The sequence below is a fragment of the Danio rerio genome, chromosome 13 (genome assembly GCF_049306965.1).
Source record: "Danio rerio strain Tuebingen ecotype United States chromosome 13, GRCz12tu, whole genome shotgun sequence".
In the NCBI taxonomy this organism is placed as follows: Eukaryota; Metazoa; Chordata; class Actinopteri; order Cypriniformes; family Danionidae; genus Danio; species Danio rerio.
Genome location: NC_133188.1, coordinates 39,940,001 through 39,955,924, shown reverse-complemented (window position 1 = coordinate 39,955,924; position 15,924 = coordinate 39,940,001). Strand labels below are relative to the sequence as shown.

The window sequence follows — 15,924 nt, the reverse complement described above, 5'->3', positions numbered from 1 at the left end:
ATATATTTATGTATTTCTTAGTCTAGTTCTGTATTGTTTGTATGGTCTAATCCCTGACAGCGTTTTCACTGATGTCAATAGATCACATCAATATCACATAATTCTGAATGTTTCTGTTTTTTTTTTTGCTACAGAGTTGTTTATCAATGAATACAATGAGGTTTGTTTTCACATATAGTTTTGTGTTGTTATTTGAGATCAGTTACAGCCACAGAATAAAACCTGGAGTTTTTTTTTTTATCTTTATATGAGAAAGAAACATGCGTATGGAAAGTCTACTCTGAACTGCTGTGTGTTCCTTTGTTGTAGGTTAGCATGCTAATCGCTCCGGGGAGAAGAATGGTTTGTGTGTATATATGTGTGTGTGTATATATGAACAATACAGAGCCTTCAGATTATACTGTTTGCCTCTTTCTTTCTCTCTCTCTCTCTTTCTCTCTCTCTCTCTCTCTCCTTGTCCTCGCAGTACCTGCTATGTGATTTGAATACATAAATCATTTCTCATTAATATTCTATGAGCTGCATGCATGTGGCTGTTTCTCCATTGGCTCTTGTGTGTATTCTGGCAGCTCCCGGGCCCTCTGAGGGCCTTGCTGGTCCCTTGATCACATCCACTGTGACATTCGCGACTCATCTGAGCTCCGTCTTTCTCTGCATGACTGACATTATCTGCCTCTCGCTGACGGCCGCTCTCCACTTAAAGGCAAAGTGCAATATGCCTTGCTTTTTTTCTGAAATGATCCTTGCTGAGATATTCATATTTTTCCATATACTGAAAGAAGATGGGGCTGGCAAGCTCCCTAAAATGACAAAAAAAAAAGCATCCATGCAACTTTTGTATTATATTCCAGGGCCTTTGAAAGGGTAAAGTCTAGAGGGGATACAGCTGAGCATACAAAGGATGCATAGATCTGCATAGCATCATTTTTGTGATACTGTACAATAGGGCTTACAATTAAAATATCTAATTGCGTTTTTTCTTTTTTCTTTTTTTTATTAATTAATTGTTTTGACGGATATTGCAATTTCAACATAGACTTTAAAAGATATGGACGTAGTATCTATGACATCAACCATAGGTTTCTGAAGAGCGCAATAAAGCTGCAATGGGGCGTGGCCAGCCGTCGCCATTTTGTTCGCGCTAATTGCTTCAACCGGGGGTAACCAAATAAGGGCAAAGAGGCGGAGCATGAGGAGAGCTAAAGATGCCTGCTAGGATTTTGCTTATACAGGTTTTCTTTGGGAGAAACGCTTCATTATATATTTCATTACCTGAGACTCTATTGTGTTCTGACGGCAAGAGCTTGGTTGTATACTATATCAATAAAGTGTTTAGATTTTTGAAAACTGTGTTGTAATACATTGAGCCACTAAGCATTGAACTTATGACTTTTTCTACAGGAGGTAAACGCGAATTACTTCCAAACGCTTCAAATATATTCTGTGTTAGTGAATGCATTGCTGTTTATGAAATTCAGTCATATAACACTGTATGACAAGGTTTCATATAACTGTTATAGAGCCTAGAGCTAATCAATCTGTCAGATTCTGGAGTGCTTTACAGGTCTAAAAAAAATTATAAATGATCTTAATTAAAATTAATACATTTATAGAGATGGTATGTAGGTATATAATTTCACTTACATGGGAAATGGAGGCAACTTAAATGGTTTGTGAGCACAATTAAGTGCACACAGCATGCCATATAAAAATTCACCCCCTCACAGTTATCATGTAGGGTAATATTAACTATATAAACCAAAATTGTTCTTTGTACCAGGCTGTAAACACCTCTTTTTCTGCTGTAAAGTAGGCCATTTTCACACTGGGTTCAATAGAAATCTGCTCTTATCATGGAGCCAGGACTTCTGGAATTTCTGTGAATTTGCAGTTTCAGTTACTTCTGTATTTGCTTCTCGAGGGAGAGCTAGATGTTTCCACTTGGATTTCAATTTGATTTGCAGTTTAATTTTTTTAGCTAAGCTTCAGCTTAATAATCTGTATTTTAGCGTCTTACTGCTGAAATTCAGTGAGTGTTTTTAAATATTAAGAAATTAAATAGAGATAGTAACTAGAGATGTGCGGATCAGCTGAAATGACACCCAAATCCGCAGCTTTCCGCAGTAGAAATCATTCACCCACCACAGCAGATTCAGTAAGCTATATCTGCAGCACCCGCGATATCCGCGCTTTACTGATAGTAACAAAAAAAAACAAAAACATAAAAATACAGAACACTCAGCAAACAAACATGGCTGACAAGACCCTTTCTGTAGCTTATTTTATGTAGCATCTGTGATAATTATTGTTTTTAGACAATATATCATGACATTCAACGTACAGCAGTAGTACAGCAAAATGGCAAAAATATGTGTGAGACGAAAGTGTATATCTCCTTTGCAGCATTTGGATGAGGTTTTTAAATCCCTCTTTGGTCACTGGATTAAAAGACACCGTGTCTTTAGCGAGGTCTTGAATTATGGTGTTGGTTATCTTCTATTGCCCTCGTTATGTTTTGTCATATAGTGTAACAGCTGCAAACAGCTCTGAAATTGTACTTTTCTGTTGCTTGCCACTATATTGAGTGTCAATAGTAATACTTTAGTAGACTTTTTAGCAAGACACTCCTTATATAGCCGCCTGTGGTGCTTTTTTAGGGGCTGGTTGATGTATTTGCTCATGCTGGTGTAACCCCACCGGTCCTACACTGCCCAACCCGCTCCGAGCAGGGATCGAACCGGCGACCTTCCGCATGGGAGTCGGTTGCTCTAACAAGGAGGCTAAAGACCATGGCCTCTAGCGTCTGTCGCTAGAGCACCTTTAGAGGTCAGAGGAGTGAGGTTTACCTGCACAGTACACACTAGCTGGCCTCCGTTACACTGGCAACAATTCTGCGACAGCTCTTACAAATGACCTGTTTTTGTTCGATGTCTTTAAAACCAAAGTATTCCTATATTACCGACGTGCTGTTTTTCTTTGATTTTAATTTATCTTTTAATGCTTCTGAAGCAGCAGATGCCATCATTCCACTCATTCGTACTCTCCTTTTTGTTTGTTTTATTGTGGGCGTATCGCATTGTTCGGGTGCACAATTCTGATTGGACAGCACGAAAGTGTGGTCACTCAATTGACAGCATGACACTTTTGCTTTTTGACACAGACAGCATTCACACTTTTGCTTTGAGTGGGGTAAATTAATACATCTATATTTCATATCGCAGCCACTTTTAGGTAATCGCAACGTTTCAAATTACGATTGCTATTCAACTTCGATTAATCGCACAGCACTACTGTGGGTAGTTTTAGGGTTGGGTAGGGGTAGACGTTAATAAAACCCAATTTACTGGGTCATTTAATAAATAATCTTAAATAATTCTTGTCAACTTCAAGCTGGTGCTTTATACACTGTAAAAAAAAGTTTCCACATTTTGTGATTCACAAGTGTTTTCTGTTTGTTTACATTTGTGAATTTCATTATAGGAGATTTATCTGTCCACTTTTGATGCTTTAGTCGTCTGAAACGATATTCTCTTGTGTATGTTTTTAAGATGCAGCTTGTGTTGATATTTTCCCACACAGAATTATATTAAAACATTATATTCTGAAATCAAAGAACCCTTATTATGTTAATTTAAACCTTACCCATTTTGTTTTGGAGGTCTCCTACAATAGGTGTATATGCATTTTTAAATAAGATGACAAAATTCTCAAAAGTTCTCATTCCATTAATTTGAGATTTGTTCATTCTAAACCACTCCTTTCTGAGAGCCTGCTGTTCTCTGATTGATCAGATGCCCAGTTGTTCACTGGTATTGACAGTTTAATCATTTGACACAAGATATTGTTTAAGAAATGATTTATAATGGAGAATTAGATTTGTAAAATAACAACAACACCAATCCAGACAACATATGACTTCAAACTAATAAAAATGTCAATAAAATTCCCTTTTACAAACTTTTCAGCATCAAAAGCTTTTGCAGGAAAGATCAAGGTCCCATATTGCAACTCAAAAGCATAAATAAGTAGAGAAAAAAACATGAATCACAAAATACAGAAAACTGTCAATGTATGTTTTACATTGTACCTTCGAGAAACAACCTTTCGATAGCTTTGCCTATGAAGCAAATTTGCAATTTAAATATGCACATATTTAAATCTGGCCTGTCTGCATTATTTGATTTCAAAGCTTTGGTGGAAGAGAAGATTATCAGCAAAAAAAAAAAAAAACAACAACTCAGTTGTTCTCTTTTTTTGGTCTAATATTCATTGTGTCCTAAAATATACATTCTGGGAATGTTGTGAATGTGGATGTGGGTGTTTGGATTGTTTACTCATTTGCATTATCACTGCATGTCTTTTTCAGGAGGTTGTTCTTGTTTACTGCAGCGAGGGTGTGTGTTTATTGTGTTTTAGCAGCAGAATGACTTGCTTTGGCACATCTGAACAATTCCTCCTGGCTGAAATGACAGGGTTTCAATGGAACGTTTTGCAAACAGTTTTGTATGCGAGCTTCTACCAGATTGAAATCCCTGAACTCCACTTCATCAGCTCTGTGAGGTTTTCTGGACTGATCTGTCCCAGCTGAAAACTGCTGTAGACATGTGTTCAACTGAGTTTCAGAGTTTAGTTTGGCTGTAGTTGTTCTTTGGGAGATTTAATTTTCTTTGGAAATTGATGGAGGATTAATGCTGTGACGGAGTGATAAGGGACTCACGATATATAAACAACTACCTACTTAATCCTGTTCCTATACATGTGGATCACACATCCAAACATTTACTGGTAAACATTAAATGAGGGCTTAATTATTCCTGAGTGTATTAATGCGATAGTTAACCCAAAAATGTCCTTCACTTACCCTTATGTTGACAAACCCATGCAGCATGACATGTTTTCCACGTTCATTATAAGCATGATGACCTACAGCTCATTGAAGAGTTGTGTATAATGGCATATCTGCTGTTGTTTTTGTGTGCAGGTTGTGTAGTCTGACTTTGAAGAAGCTGTTTGTAATGAAGGCGCTTGACAAGGAGCTGATCTCTGTTGTTATTGCAGTCAAGATTCAGGTAAGTGGTCAGCTGTAAAGAGCAAGTTTTTAAGCTGCAGCACGTGATGATCTTTCCCACAAAGAACTATATGAAGACATTATATTCTGAAATTAAAGAGCCCTTATCATGTTCATATAAATCTCCCCCTTTTTGTTGTGGAGGTTTCCTGCAATAGGTTTATATGCAATTGTTTATGTAGCCTGCTGTTCTCTGATTGGTCAGATGGCCATTTTTTTATTCATTCGCTCATTCATTTTCCTTTCCTCTTCCGCTTAGTCCCTTACTTATTGGGGGTCGCCACAGCAGAATGAACTGCCTACTATTTCGGCATATGTTTTACACCGTGGATGCCCTTCCAGCCGCATCCCAGTACTGGAAAACACCCATACACCCAAATACATTCACACACGCAGCCACACACTATGGCCATTTTAGTTCACCCAATTCACCTACAGTGCATGTCTTTGGACTGTGGAAAAAAACCGGCACACCCACGGGGAGAACATGCAAACTCCACTCAGAAATGCCAACTGGCCTAGCCGGGACTCGAACTAGCAACCTTCTTGCTGTGAGGCGACACTGCTAACCACTTAGCCACAGTGTCGTCGTTTGTTTATTGGTATGTTTATTATTTAGTAACGACTGCCTCGATCTTACTATGTTTATTCAAACACATAAAGGAAAATGAATTAATGAATGTTTCATGGTGTGACGGCAGAAGTATGATTTAAATACACTTCATTGACCATGTGCACATAGACATCACCTGTATAATATATAACTGCAGGTTAAGTATGTTTATATATAGGGTGCGAATTACAGAGGGATTGAGGGGGGTCTGACCCCCCCTAAGGAAATCCCCCCTGAAGGAAATCAAAACCAGATGTATGGGGTTGTTCTTCCCTTTAAATAGTTCGCTCTGATCTGTATCTTAAATAATATTAATAATTAAAATATTAAAATTTAAATATACTTTTGACCATCCCATAATGGTTCATACCATTTTCAATGCCTAATCAGCCAATCAGTCAATGCGAGTCATTCAACAGTCTGAAACTGCAGATCAAGAGACCGGAAGTGTCTAAAAGACACTTTTCCTGTAAAATAGGTGTTTGTATCTACATATATCTTAAAAGTAAAGTAAAATGATGCATAGTTAGTATAGTCGAACCTACAGTAACCTCTAAAATAGAAGTTGAACACCCCCCAACCCCCCCCCCCCAAACCCCCACCAACAACCCCACAATCAGATTGTCAATGTATAATTGGACCGTGTTTATATATAATAACTTTAACTGTTAAAAGCTATTAGCTACTAATTAATTAGTAAATGTTATTAGTAACTAATAAAGTTATGGTAACTAATAACCTTAATCTTTCTGATTTTGATTGTGATGGAATAATGTGCGCCTTTTGTAAAATTGCTGTGAAACAATAATCATTGGAGAAAGTGCTATACACATCAACTTGAATTGAATTTGGTCTAAACAGAATCTATGTATGTTTGTCATAGGGCTCGAAGCGGATCCTGCGCTCTCATGAGATAGTGCTGCCCCCTGCTGGAGGGGTGGAGACGGACCTTGCACTCACATTCTCTCTGCAGGTAAACATGACCCCAAAACACACATTCACACTCAAAAACCACTCTTTAAAAACAGCAGCTCTGTTCCAGAAGCGACCTGCTGTCTGCTTGCTTACATGTGCATCTGTGTCTTCTGGCAGAGATCCTCATAAGTGACTAATTTGCGACGCTCTGCATCACTTTGCAATGCATTGTGGGACTGCTTTGGCCACAAAGGAAGCCTGCTGTGCCGCTTTGAAATGCAGCCAGAAGGAATGTACAAGAGAAGCTGTCTTTGCTTCAGAAGTGTGCCTGCGATGCCTTCAAATGCTTTCTGCGCGTGCCGCTTACTAGCTTTTGAAACGCAGCCAATTTAGCTTTCAAGACATCATCATTTCAACCTGCACTGATTCATTTTGAGCCTTTAGTATGAAATTGAGTTTGATGGGTTTCTTTTTTCTCTCTCTCTCTCTCTATCCTCTTATTGTGTGTGTAGTATCCTCATTTTCTAAAGCGTGAGGGAAATAAGTTGCAAATCCTGCTTCAGAGGAGGAAGAGGTACAAAAACAGGACCATTTTGGGTTACAAGACGTTGGCTGCTGGTTCTATAGACATGGCAGAGGTATTTCAGGCTTCACCCTCCGACTAAGAGTCAGTTAAATATTCAATGGTTCAATATTAAAGCTCACATGCTGACATGCTTTGTGTGTGTGTGTGTGTTTGTGTCTGTTTGTGTATGTTTACATGTTTGTGTGTGTTTTTGCTGTTTGCGTGTTTTTTTGTATTTTTCTGTGCTGTGCTTGCGTGTGTTTTTCTGTTTGTTTTTGTGTGTGTTTGTGTGTGTTTGTGTTATTGTGTGTTTTCTTGCATGTTTTTGTGTATGTTTACATGTTTGTTCATGTTTATGTTTTACTGTATGTGTTTTATTATGCCCTTGCTTGTGCTTTTCTGTGTTTGTTTTATGCTATTTTTTGTTTGTGTTTTTCTGTGTTTGTGTGTGTGTGTGCGTGTGTGTTTTTGTGTATGTTTACATGATTGTGTTATTATGTGCTTTTTATATGTTTTTTTTGTCTTCTGTGTTTGTGTGTATGTTTACTTGTTTTTGCATGTTTGTGTTTTATCGTGTGGGTGTTTTTTCTGTGTGTTTGCATGCATTTTTGTGTATGTTTGCATGTTTGTGTGTATTTGTGCATGTTTTATTATGTGGACATGTTTTTGTTTGTGTTGCTTGTGTATCTTTGTGCATGTTTGTGTTTTTGATGTGATTTATTATGTGGTTGCACATGTTTTTCTGTGTTTTTGTTTGTGTGCTTGTGTATGGGTTTCTTTTTTGTGTGATTATGTGTGTGTGTGTGTGTGTGTGTGTGTGCGTGTGCGTGTGTGTGTGTGCGTGTGTGTAGGTGATGCAGCATCCTGCTGAAGGAGGGCAGGTCTTGGCTCTGTGCAGTAATCAGAAGGAGTTTCTGGGGAAAGTTGCAGAGATCTGGATCTATTCCCTGTCCAGTCAGCCTATAGATCATGAGGAGGCGGCCATTCTGGGACAGAAAATCAAATGCTCAGGTTAAAAAACTTTCAGACATGCATATTGGTTTATAACAAATTAGTCTACGGCATGTTCTTGGCTGATGATCTCCAATGATGCGTCATTGTTTTGCTTATGATTCAAAAAGAGAACTTTCTAGAATTATAAACTAAAATGTATTTTGTTTGTTTACTTTTGCCCTGATCAAAAAACAATGATGGTTATACAATTTTATACCATGCTTACAGAAGTTTTACACTCACTAACATGTCATGCAGTGTAATAATAGTTTAACCAAAAAGTCTTTTGTCAGTCAGATTTACACAATACTAAATGACACAGACTCAACTTCATTATCCCATTTAGGGAAACCTAAATTGCAGCAAGGTGCCATAACACAGGTGAAGTTCCATGTTAACATACAATACATCATTTTCTAAATGCATCTCTCTCCCAGCTGGACTCATTTAATGACTTAAGGCAGGGGTGTCAAACTCAATTCCTGGAGGGCCGAAGCCCTGCACAGTTTAGTTCTAACTCTGCTCCAACACACTTACCTGTAGGTTTCAAACAAGCCTGAAGGACTCAATTAGTTTGATCAGGTGTGTTTAATTAGGGTTGGAACTAAACTGTGCAGAGCTGCGGCCCTTTTGGAACTGAGTTTGACACCTGTGACCTAAGGGCTGCTATTTTAAAATAATTTCTAGTTCTGTTTGTCCTGCCTAGAGGAACTCTAAAATGACTTCCTGATGGCAGCAGCTGAAACACAGAGTACATTGGGTCATCTGGGGTGCATAAGATACCCTGAGCTCTTTTTAAAACATTTATAATGGTAAATTAGCGTTAGACCAGTTTGGTTAAAACTGATGATCTTCCCTGCCACCTTCACAAGGCTACTCAACCTGTTCTTATTTGACAAACATTCCAAGCTACAATGTCCAAATCTTTAATAATTGTTACGCTGGGGGTAGGAGAGGCCTTCCCTTAATCTATCACCATATATTTAGTTGTATTTACATTCAACTGGAGAGAAAATCTGTCACACCAGGAAGTTAATTCATCCACAACAGCACTATGCCCCAAATCCAGATCGTGGAGGAGACTCATAATCCCCGAATCATCAGCATATTTTATGATAAGACAGTTCCTGTACATACTCCAACAATTATTAGTTTAAATGATAAACAGAAGAGGTGAAAGGCAACAACCATGAGGGGGGACCCAGTGGAATAATACTGAAAGTCAGAAAGAGCAGCATTGACTCTGACACACTGCAGATGTCCTACTAAAAAGTGCAGAATCCATCCACGAATATTAAGATCCAAGTAAAAAAAAAAAAAAAAAAGAAATTAATTGGTAACACTTTATTTTGATTGTCCTTTTGAGTATTAGTAGACTGTCTGCTTAATATCAGCTGATACTGCTCTTTCAAAAGACATTTAACTGACTATAAGAAACTTAGCATGTTCATGTCAACTTGCACTAACCATAACCTTAACCCCAACCTAACAGTCTACTTATAACCTAATGAGAATTAGTTTGCATTTAGATGCAATGTAACTTAAATTCAACAAACAGACCATCAAAATAAAATATGACCTATTAATTTCTCAACCAACAAATGTGGCTTCATACTATAGTATTAAAAGCTGAAGAGAAATAATATTATTTTCAAATTTTCTTAATTTTCAACATTACTTTGTTTGATTTCTCATTTGTCAGCAAAATGATCCTAATCATTCAAATTGTAATGCAATTTTTTATGGTAAATAATTTTATCTAGAAATCTTAAGCACAGGCCACAATAAGTGTATTTGTCCATTTGAACGAATATGCATCTGTTATCCTGAAGGACGCTGGAAGATTTGAGACGCTGGAACTTGTTTTCTAACATGATAAAAGCATCTTATCCATTCAGGATTCAGGAGTGGAAGCCCTTATAACCCTTAATGATTGAGATTTTTCTGTGTAGATAATTACTCGGAAGAAGAGTATGAAAGCTTCTCTTCAGAGCAGGAGGCCAGCGATGATGCAGCTCAAGGACAGGTGATTATAAACACACTATTTAATTCAATTCATTTTTATTTTTATTGCACTTTTACAATGTAGATTGTGTCAAAGCAGCTTATCATAGAAGTTCTAGTAAATTGAAACAGTTTTTTAGAGATGAAGTTCAGTTAGTTCAGTTCAGTGTGGTTTAAATTTCACTGCTGAAAGTCCAAACACTAAAGAGCAAATCCATCGATGTGCAGCTCCACAAGTACCAAACTAAGCAAGCCAGTGGCGAGGAACAAAACATTACCAATTGACCAAAGTAAAAGAAAAAAACCTTGAAAAGTCAGGCTCACTTGGGCATGACCATTGAGAAATCTCTACACACACACACACACACACACACACACACACACACACACACACACACACACAAAGCAGCCTCTTCTTCCTGTTCTCCTGCTGACCCATTTGTGTGTGCCCCAGGATCTGGAAGATGATGAGTACGAGATAAGGAAGCCTAAAAAGCAGAGGAGGTCAATAGTCCGGACGGCGTCCATCACCAGGGTAAGAGTGAGAATTTACTCACAGTCTTGGCTTGAGGTGAGATGATGCAGTAAACAGACTGTTAATATGAGTGTGTCTGTATGTGTGTGCTTCTCTTTCTCCATTAGCAGCAGAACTTTAAACAGCGGGTTGTGGCTTTGCTCAAACGCTTCAGAGTCTCAGATGAGGTGGGTGAATATTGCAATTGGTTTGTGGATGAATATTGGATATTATCTTTTGTGTTTTTAGACATTTTTTATTATATTAATAATTCAGTGTACCAAGATAATGAACATGTGCAATCAGGGTGTCTGCGGGGTCTTAAAAAAAGTATTAAAAGTAAATAAATCAATTATGAGAAAATTAAGACCCTTAAAATCTATTAAAATGTCTTAATTGGGTTTTTACGAGGTCTTAATTTTTGTTCAAGTGTTGTCCAAAGTGTTTGACTCCAGAAAAGCATAAATTTGTTTATTTTCCTTTTAATATTAACAACAATGTGCTTAATCCACATGATTGCTTCGGGTCAGTGCGTGTCCGGCCAAGCTCCTCCATTCAGGTGATGTCACGTAATTTACAACAAAATTTGCGTAATTTGTGATGTGATGCTCTCCATGTGTATCGAAACCATAGAGCAAACAGACGGCAAAATGGGAAAATGTAAGTTTGAGTGCTCCTGCTTGGAGAATGACGAGTTTAAACAGTGGCTGAAGCCTGACGCTGTAAACAACCGCGTAATTTAATCTTTCAAGCTTCGTATCTTCCGAGCTTATCTGAGTTCTGTTGCATGGTTGTGCTCCATAGATTTATTTAACTACAACTGTTTGTGGTGATGAGGTTTTAAAATAATCTGACAGTATCTTTAAAAAGTCTTAAAAAGGTATTGAAATTACATTTAGGATTCCTGCATATAGTCTGGCAATATTGATATCTTAAGCACTTCACAATACATTGAACTAAAGACTTTAGTTTAGAGAATGAACTTACTTTATTATTTTTTATTTTTTACCATGTAAGGCTTGAGATATCACAAATATTTTGATGTCTTTGACAATTCAAACATGAGCCGAAAACAGAGACAATCGGCTCCAAAATCCAGCAGGCGGGAATGCGGGAAAAAACAGCTCTCCTGCTTTCCTCCATTAACATTTGAATCCACTGAAACCCCTTTGTTTAACCACCCCATCTACATACTGTACTCACACTGAATGGTCATTTCAAAGTCTGAATGTTCTAAATCAACCCAAGTGACTTTATCTATCATGTTTGATATCATTTGAAATGTCTCAGTGCGACTGGTACAATGGTCTCATTCCCTCAGAAATATACAATCAAAACAATAATTATATAACTTCAGGTATCTTTTGAACCACTGCCAAGGGTGTGCCTTTCCTATAGGCAGAAACTCTTCCACTAAATGCAAATGACTTGTTTTTTTACACACCCCTTTCCTTGAGGGAATTCTTGGATTTTCCACTTAAGGGATGGTTTCTAAAATGTTCTGCGCGATTCTGCTATTCAGATCAGCCATAACATGGAGCTCTAACCATGTTATACAGCAGAAACATCCTTCATTTTCATCTTTGTAAATACATTTAATACATAATCTTACTGTATGCCTTTCAGAAGTAAATCTATATACATTGCCCTGCAGGTGTTTGACCTGTACTGCACCTCATAGTCTCTAATCCAGCTGCCATTGGCCAAATCAAGTCAGTTCTCCTCCAATCCTCCTTGCTGTTGCTCCTGATAATGGGTTTTATTTCCATATTAGTGATCCTGAATGTTAAATCGTTCTTTTTGACCAGATCTTCTAAGTGACACATCTAAGAGCACTTTTCCACAAACTGCTTTCTTTCTAACATTCCCGATACCCCCTTAGACTTGAAATAAATGAATTTTTCGAGTTCAGACGCTCTTTGCTCTCATACTACAAGCGTACCGCACCAAAGCTCAAGTGAACCGTGCTCTGGCACACCTCTTCCAACCGGGCCAGGGCCCGATTCAGAGCACTCCCACTTCTCAAATGATCTGGGAAACGGGCCTGGACACGGTTCGGATAGCATAGTGTGAGTAGGCCCTAAAACTAATAAAAACTAAACAAAAACTAAGTCATTTCAAAATATGAAAATTAATAAATCTTCCTGAAATCTAAATCTAAACAGAATTTGAAAACAAAAAGTCAAAACAAAATAAAAGCTTAAACTAATTTGAAAAATCCAAAACTATTATAATCTTGTATTGAGGTAATCAATACAGAACTGCCAGAAAGGACTCACCAGTGTGAACCACGCTTCATAAATGTTTTAATTTATTTTTTGATATGGAGTGATTATAAGAAAGTTTCTGGTGCAAAACTGGTGCAAGTGGTGATTAAAGTGTCAGAGAGATGAAAAAGCGGTTTCTACAGGTTTGTCAAGCCCACTCACCTTTGTGAGACTCTCAGGATTGTGATGTTGGCTCAGATTTGTAAAATGAACATAATCAGGGCACTTTTGCCGTTTAAATACATGTTAGTCGGGTTATGCTTGTATTTTTTTGTGTGTGCTTCTGAGCCTGAGTTTTGTTTCCTTCTCACTAGACCACTAAATCCATGTTTGTGCACAAATTAGTTTGTGTTTAACTAAGTGTATTTCAGCTTTACTGAGACCTCTCACCTTTGACATGATTTTGTAGTTGAAATATTTCACCTATTAAACCGATTTGATGATTTAGTTGTAAGAGGGTGATTTCTGCTTTAGTGTTGAGTGTGAGAGTCCTGACCCTCGCTCGGGCTCCACAGATTAATTTAGCCATGCATGATCAGCTTTAAAACGGAAACCCTATCCTTGTTAACTGATAATCTCGATGAGGAGAGATCTGCACAATGAGAGCAGGACTCAAAGAACTCTGGCTGTGATCCAAATAACTCAAGCAGTCTGTAAACTGTGAACTTTATGCAAATTTGAAATGCCGTGCTGATGGAATAACTGGATAAGCTGCTACATTTGCCAAAATGCAATGCATGCAATGTTTTTAATTTATTTTTGGTCACCTTTAACACATAATTGGAAAAAGAGTTATTAGTGAAGCAAGACTATTTTGGTACTTGAAAATAAAATAGATGATAAAACGTGTTTTACCTAATCTTGCTGTTAAGGAACTATTTGTCGTTTTCATTTAGTTTAATATAGTGCGCAAAATAGATAAAACTTAATAAAAATGAAAAACAACAACAACGGTAAATTAGAAAATATTGGACCCTAGTAAAAATATAAATATTTTTATAAAATAATACTATTAATAAAAACAAAAAAGGTTTATAAATATAACCCTGATCTAAATTAAATTGAAAACTCTCTCAATCTTGCAGTAATGCATTTCTTTACTGTATTTTATTTGACATTCTTGCATTATGTTTTAAAATCAGATTTAATGATCAAAATAAATTCTAGCAATCAAAAAGCATGTCTAATTAATGGAAATTATAAGAATTTATTCAGAGTTTAAAATGTATCAGGCAATGAATCTGATTGGCTGATAGCTGTGCGATATTCTGCAAATAACAGCACTAGTCCAGCCTCTTTACCATTCACCCTTGTGTATTACTCCGCCCACATACAGCAACAAGCAGAGGACACTACAGTTTGACAAATATGTGTTTATATTGCAACTAAGCTGTTTATTTTTAAGGATAGTGCCTATTTTAAATATTTATTATTTCTGAGAGACAGCGCATTGGCGGCCTTTACTGCCATACTGAACAGATCAAAGACAGGTGACGTTGTCCATCCACAAGATGGCGACAGAGACTGCATAATAAGCCCTTAGAAAAAAAAAAATCAGCGTAATTTCAAATTACAGCTGATAAAATCATTATTATAAGAGTAAATGACATTCTAAGTCGATCTCTCTCTCTTTGTATGTTGTAGTGCTTTATGTATACCATATAACTGTAGTGTATTGAGTGTGAGATGGGACTATGATATCAGGAATGTTTTTATTTTTTCTTGGCCACTGTTTGTATTACCTTGAGTTACTTTTTGGTTGGTCATCTGTTTGTTTCTAATGCGTCTCCTGTTTTCGTTACTGCAGACTAGTCCCATAAAAAGAAAGAAAGAAGAAATGACAGTAATTTGCTAGTATTTTGCACTACTTTGACTTTTTTGGGGATAATTATTGTGATCTCCCGATTGCAACAGAGAAATACTGGGAAGTCATCTCTGTAGACTGATGGCACTTCATGCCTTTAAACCTTATAAACTTAAATTGTCAGCAAAATCACTTGTTTTGTCTTCACTTTAGACATTACGCTAGAGAATCATTCAAATACTAGCTATAAAGTGACGTTGGTGAAGTAGCAACGCTTTCTGGTGGTCTGACGGTCAGCTACAGATATGATTGAGTACAAAAGATTTAGATTTAGATCTTTTTATATACGCGATTATGTCCTCGAACTGTTGTATAAATGTAATATTACACAAGTAGCAGTGCGATGTGGCTGTATGTCTGCCATGGTGGGACAGTAAGGCACTCGGCTGGATATTTGCATTGGTGGGACAGTAAGGCACTTGGCCCACAGACACATCGTACTGCTACTCGTGTGATATTGCTCATAAATTTTCAGAAGCTATGAAATGAATTTTAAAATCATCACTAATTCTGTTTTATTCATGTTAAAATTGAAATTATTCCCTTTATAACTTAAAGTTTTATTATTTATTTTTTACATATAGACTCAAAACATTTTTGTGCTGCTTGTTCAAACTACTTACTTATAATAAGCTGAATCAACACAATTCTTGAGTTTTTTTTGGGATAACTTAATAGTTTTTACAAATTTAAGTTGATTGAACATAAAACAATTCAGTTAACTTAATCTATGTGTGGGACCCAGCATTTTTTACAGTAATAATGAAGAACATTCTGCTGTCTCTAATTCCATTTCTATGGCAGGATTGCGCATTTCTGATTGAAAATCTCTCGGCTCAAATGTGTCATGCCTGTAGCATAGTTTAAATGCTTGAAATTGCATAATGCTTTTAGTTTTGTATACCAGTTTAAAAATAGGCAGCATTTAGAAAGTAGTAAGCTGGTATTGGGTTTCAGTATTGGAAACATGAGCAGTAAACATGAAAATGCTGAACAAGCAGAATAAACACATGGCCCCGAGTTCAGAGGTCAGTCCCGTTCTCAAGGACAGGAAGTGTGTGCGTGTGTGTATGTGTGTGTGTATGTGTGTGTGTATGTGTGTGTGTATGTGTGTGTGTGTA

The 15,924-nt window shown here is 37.1% G+C and overlaps 1 protein-coding gene across 8 annotated transcripts in view; it reads left to right on the top strand.

Moving 5' to 3' along the window:
* The window catches only part of pacs2 (phosphofurin acidic cluster sorting protein 2), an 81,300-nt gene that overhangs the window by 36,354 nt on the left and 29,022 nt on the right, over nt 1-15,924 (top strand). For 4 of the 8 annotated variants that reach the window (XM_073920010.1, XM_073920008.1, XM_073920009.1 and 1 more), the window contains exons 2-8: nt 4,982-5,069; nt 6,565-6,654; nt 7,109-7,234; nt 8,013-8,172; nt 10,107-10,180; nt 10,613-10,693; nt 10,804-10,860. In XM_073920010.1, the coding sequence (XP_073776111.1) occupies nt 4,982-5,069; nt 6,565-6,654; nt 7,109-7,234; nt 8,013-8,172; nt 10,107-10,180; nt 10,613-10,693; nt 10,804-10,860 (676 nt within the window). 8 annotated transcript variants of the gene reach the window in all.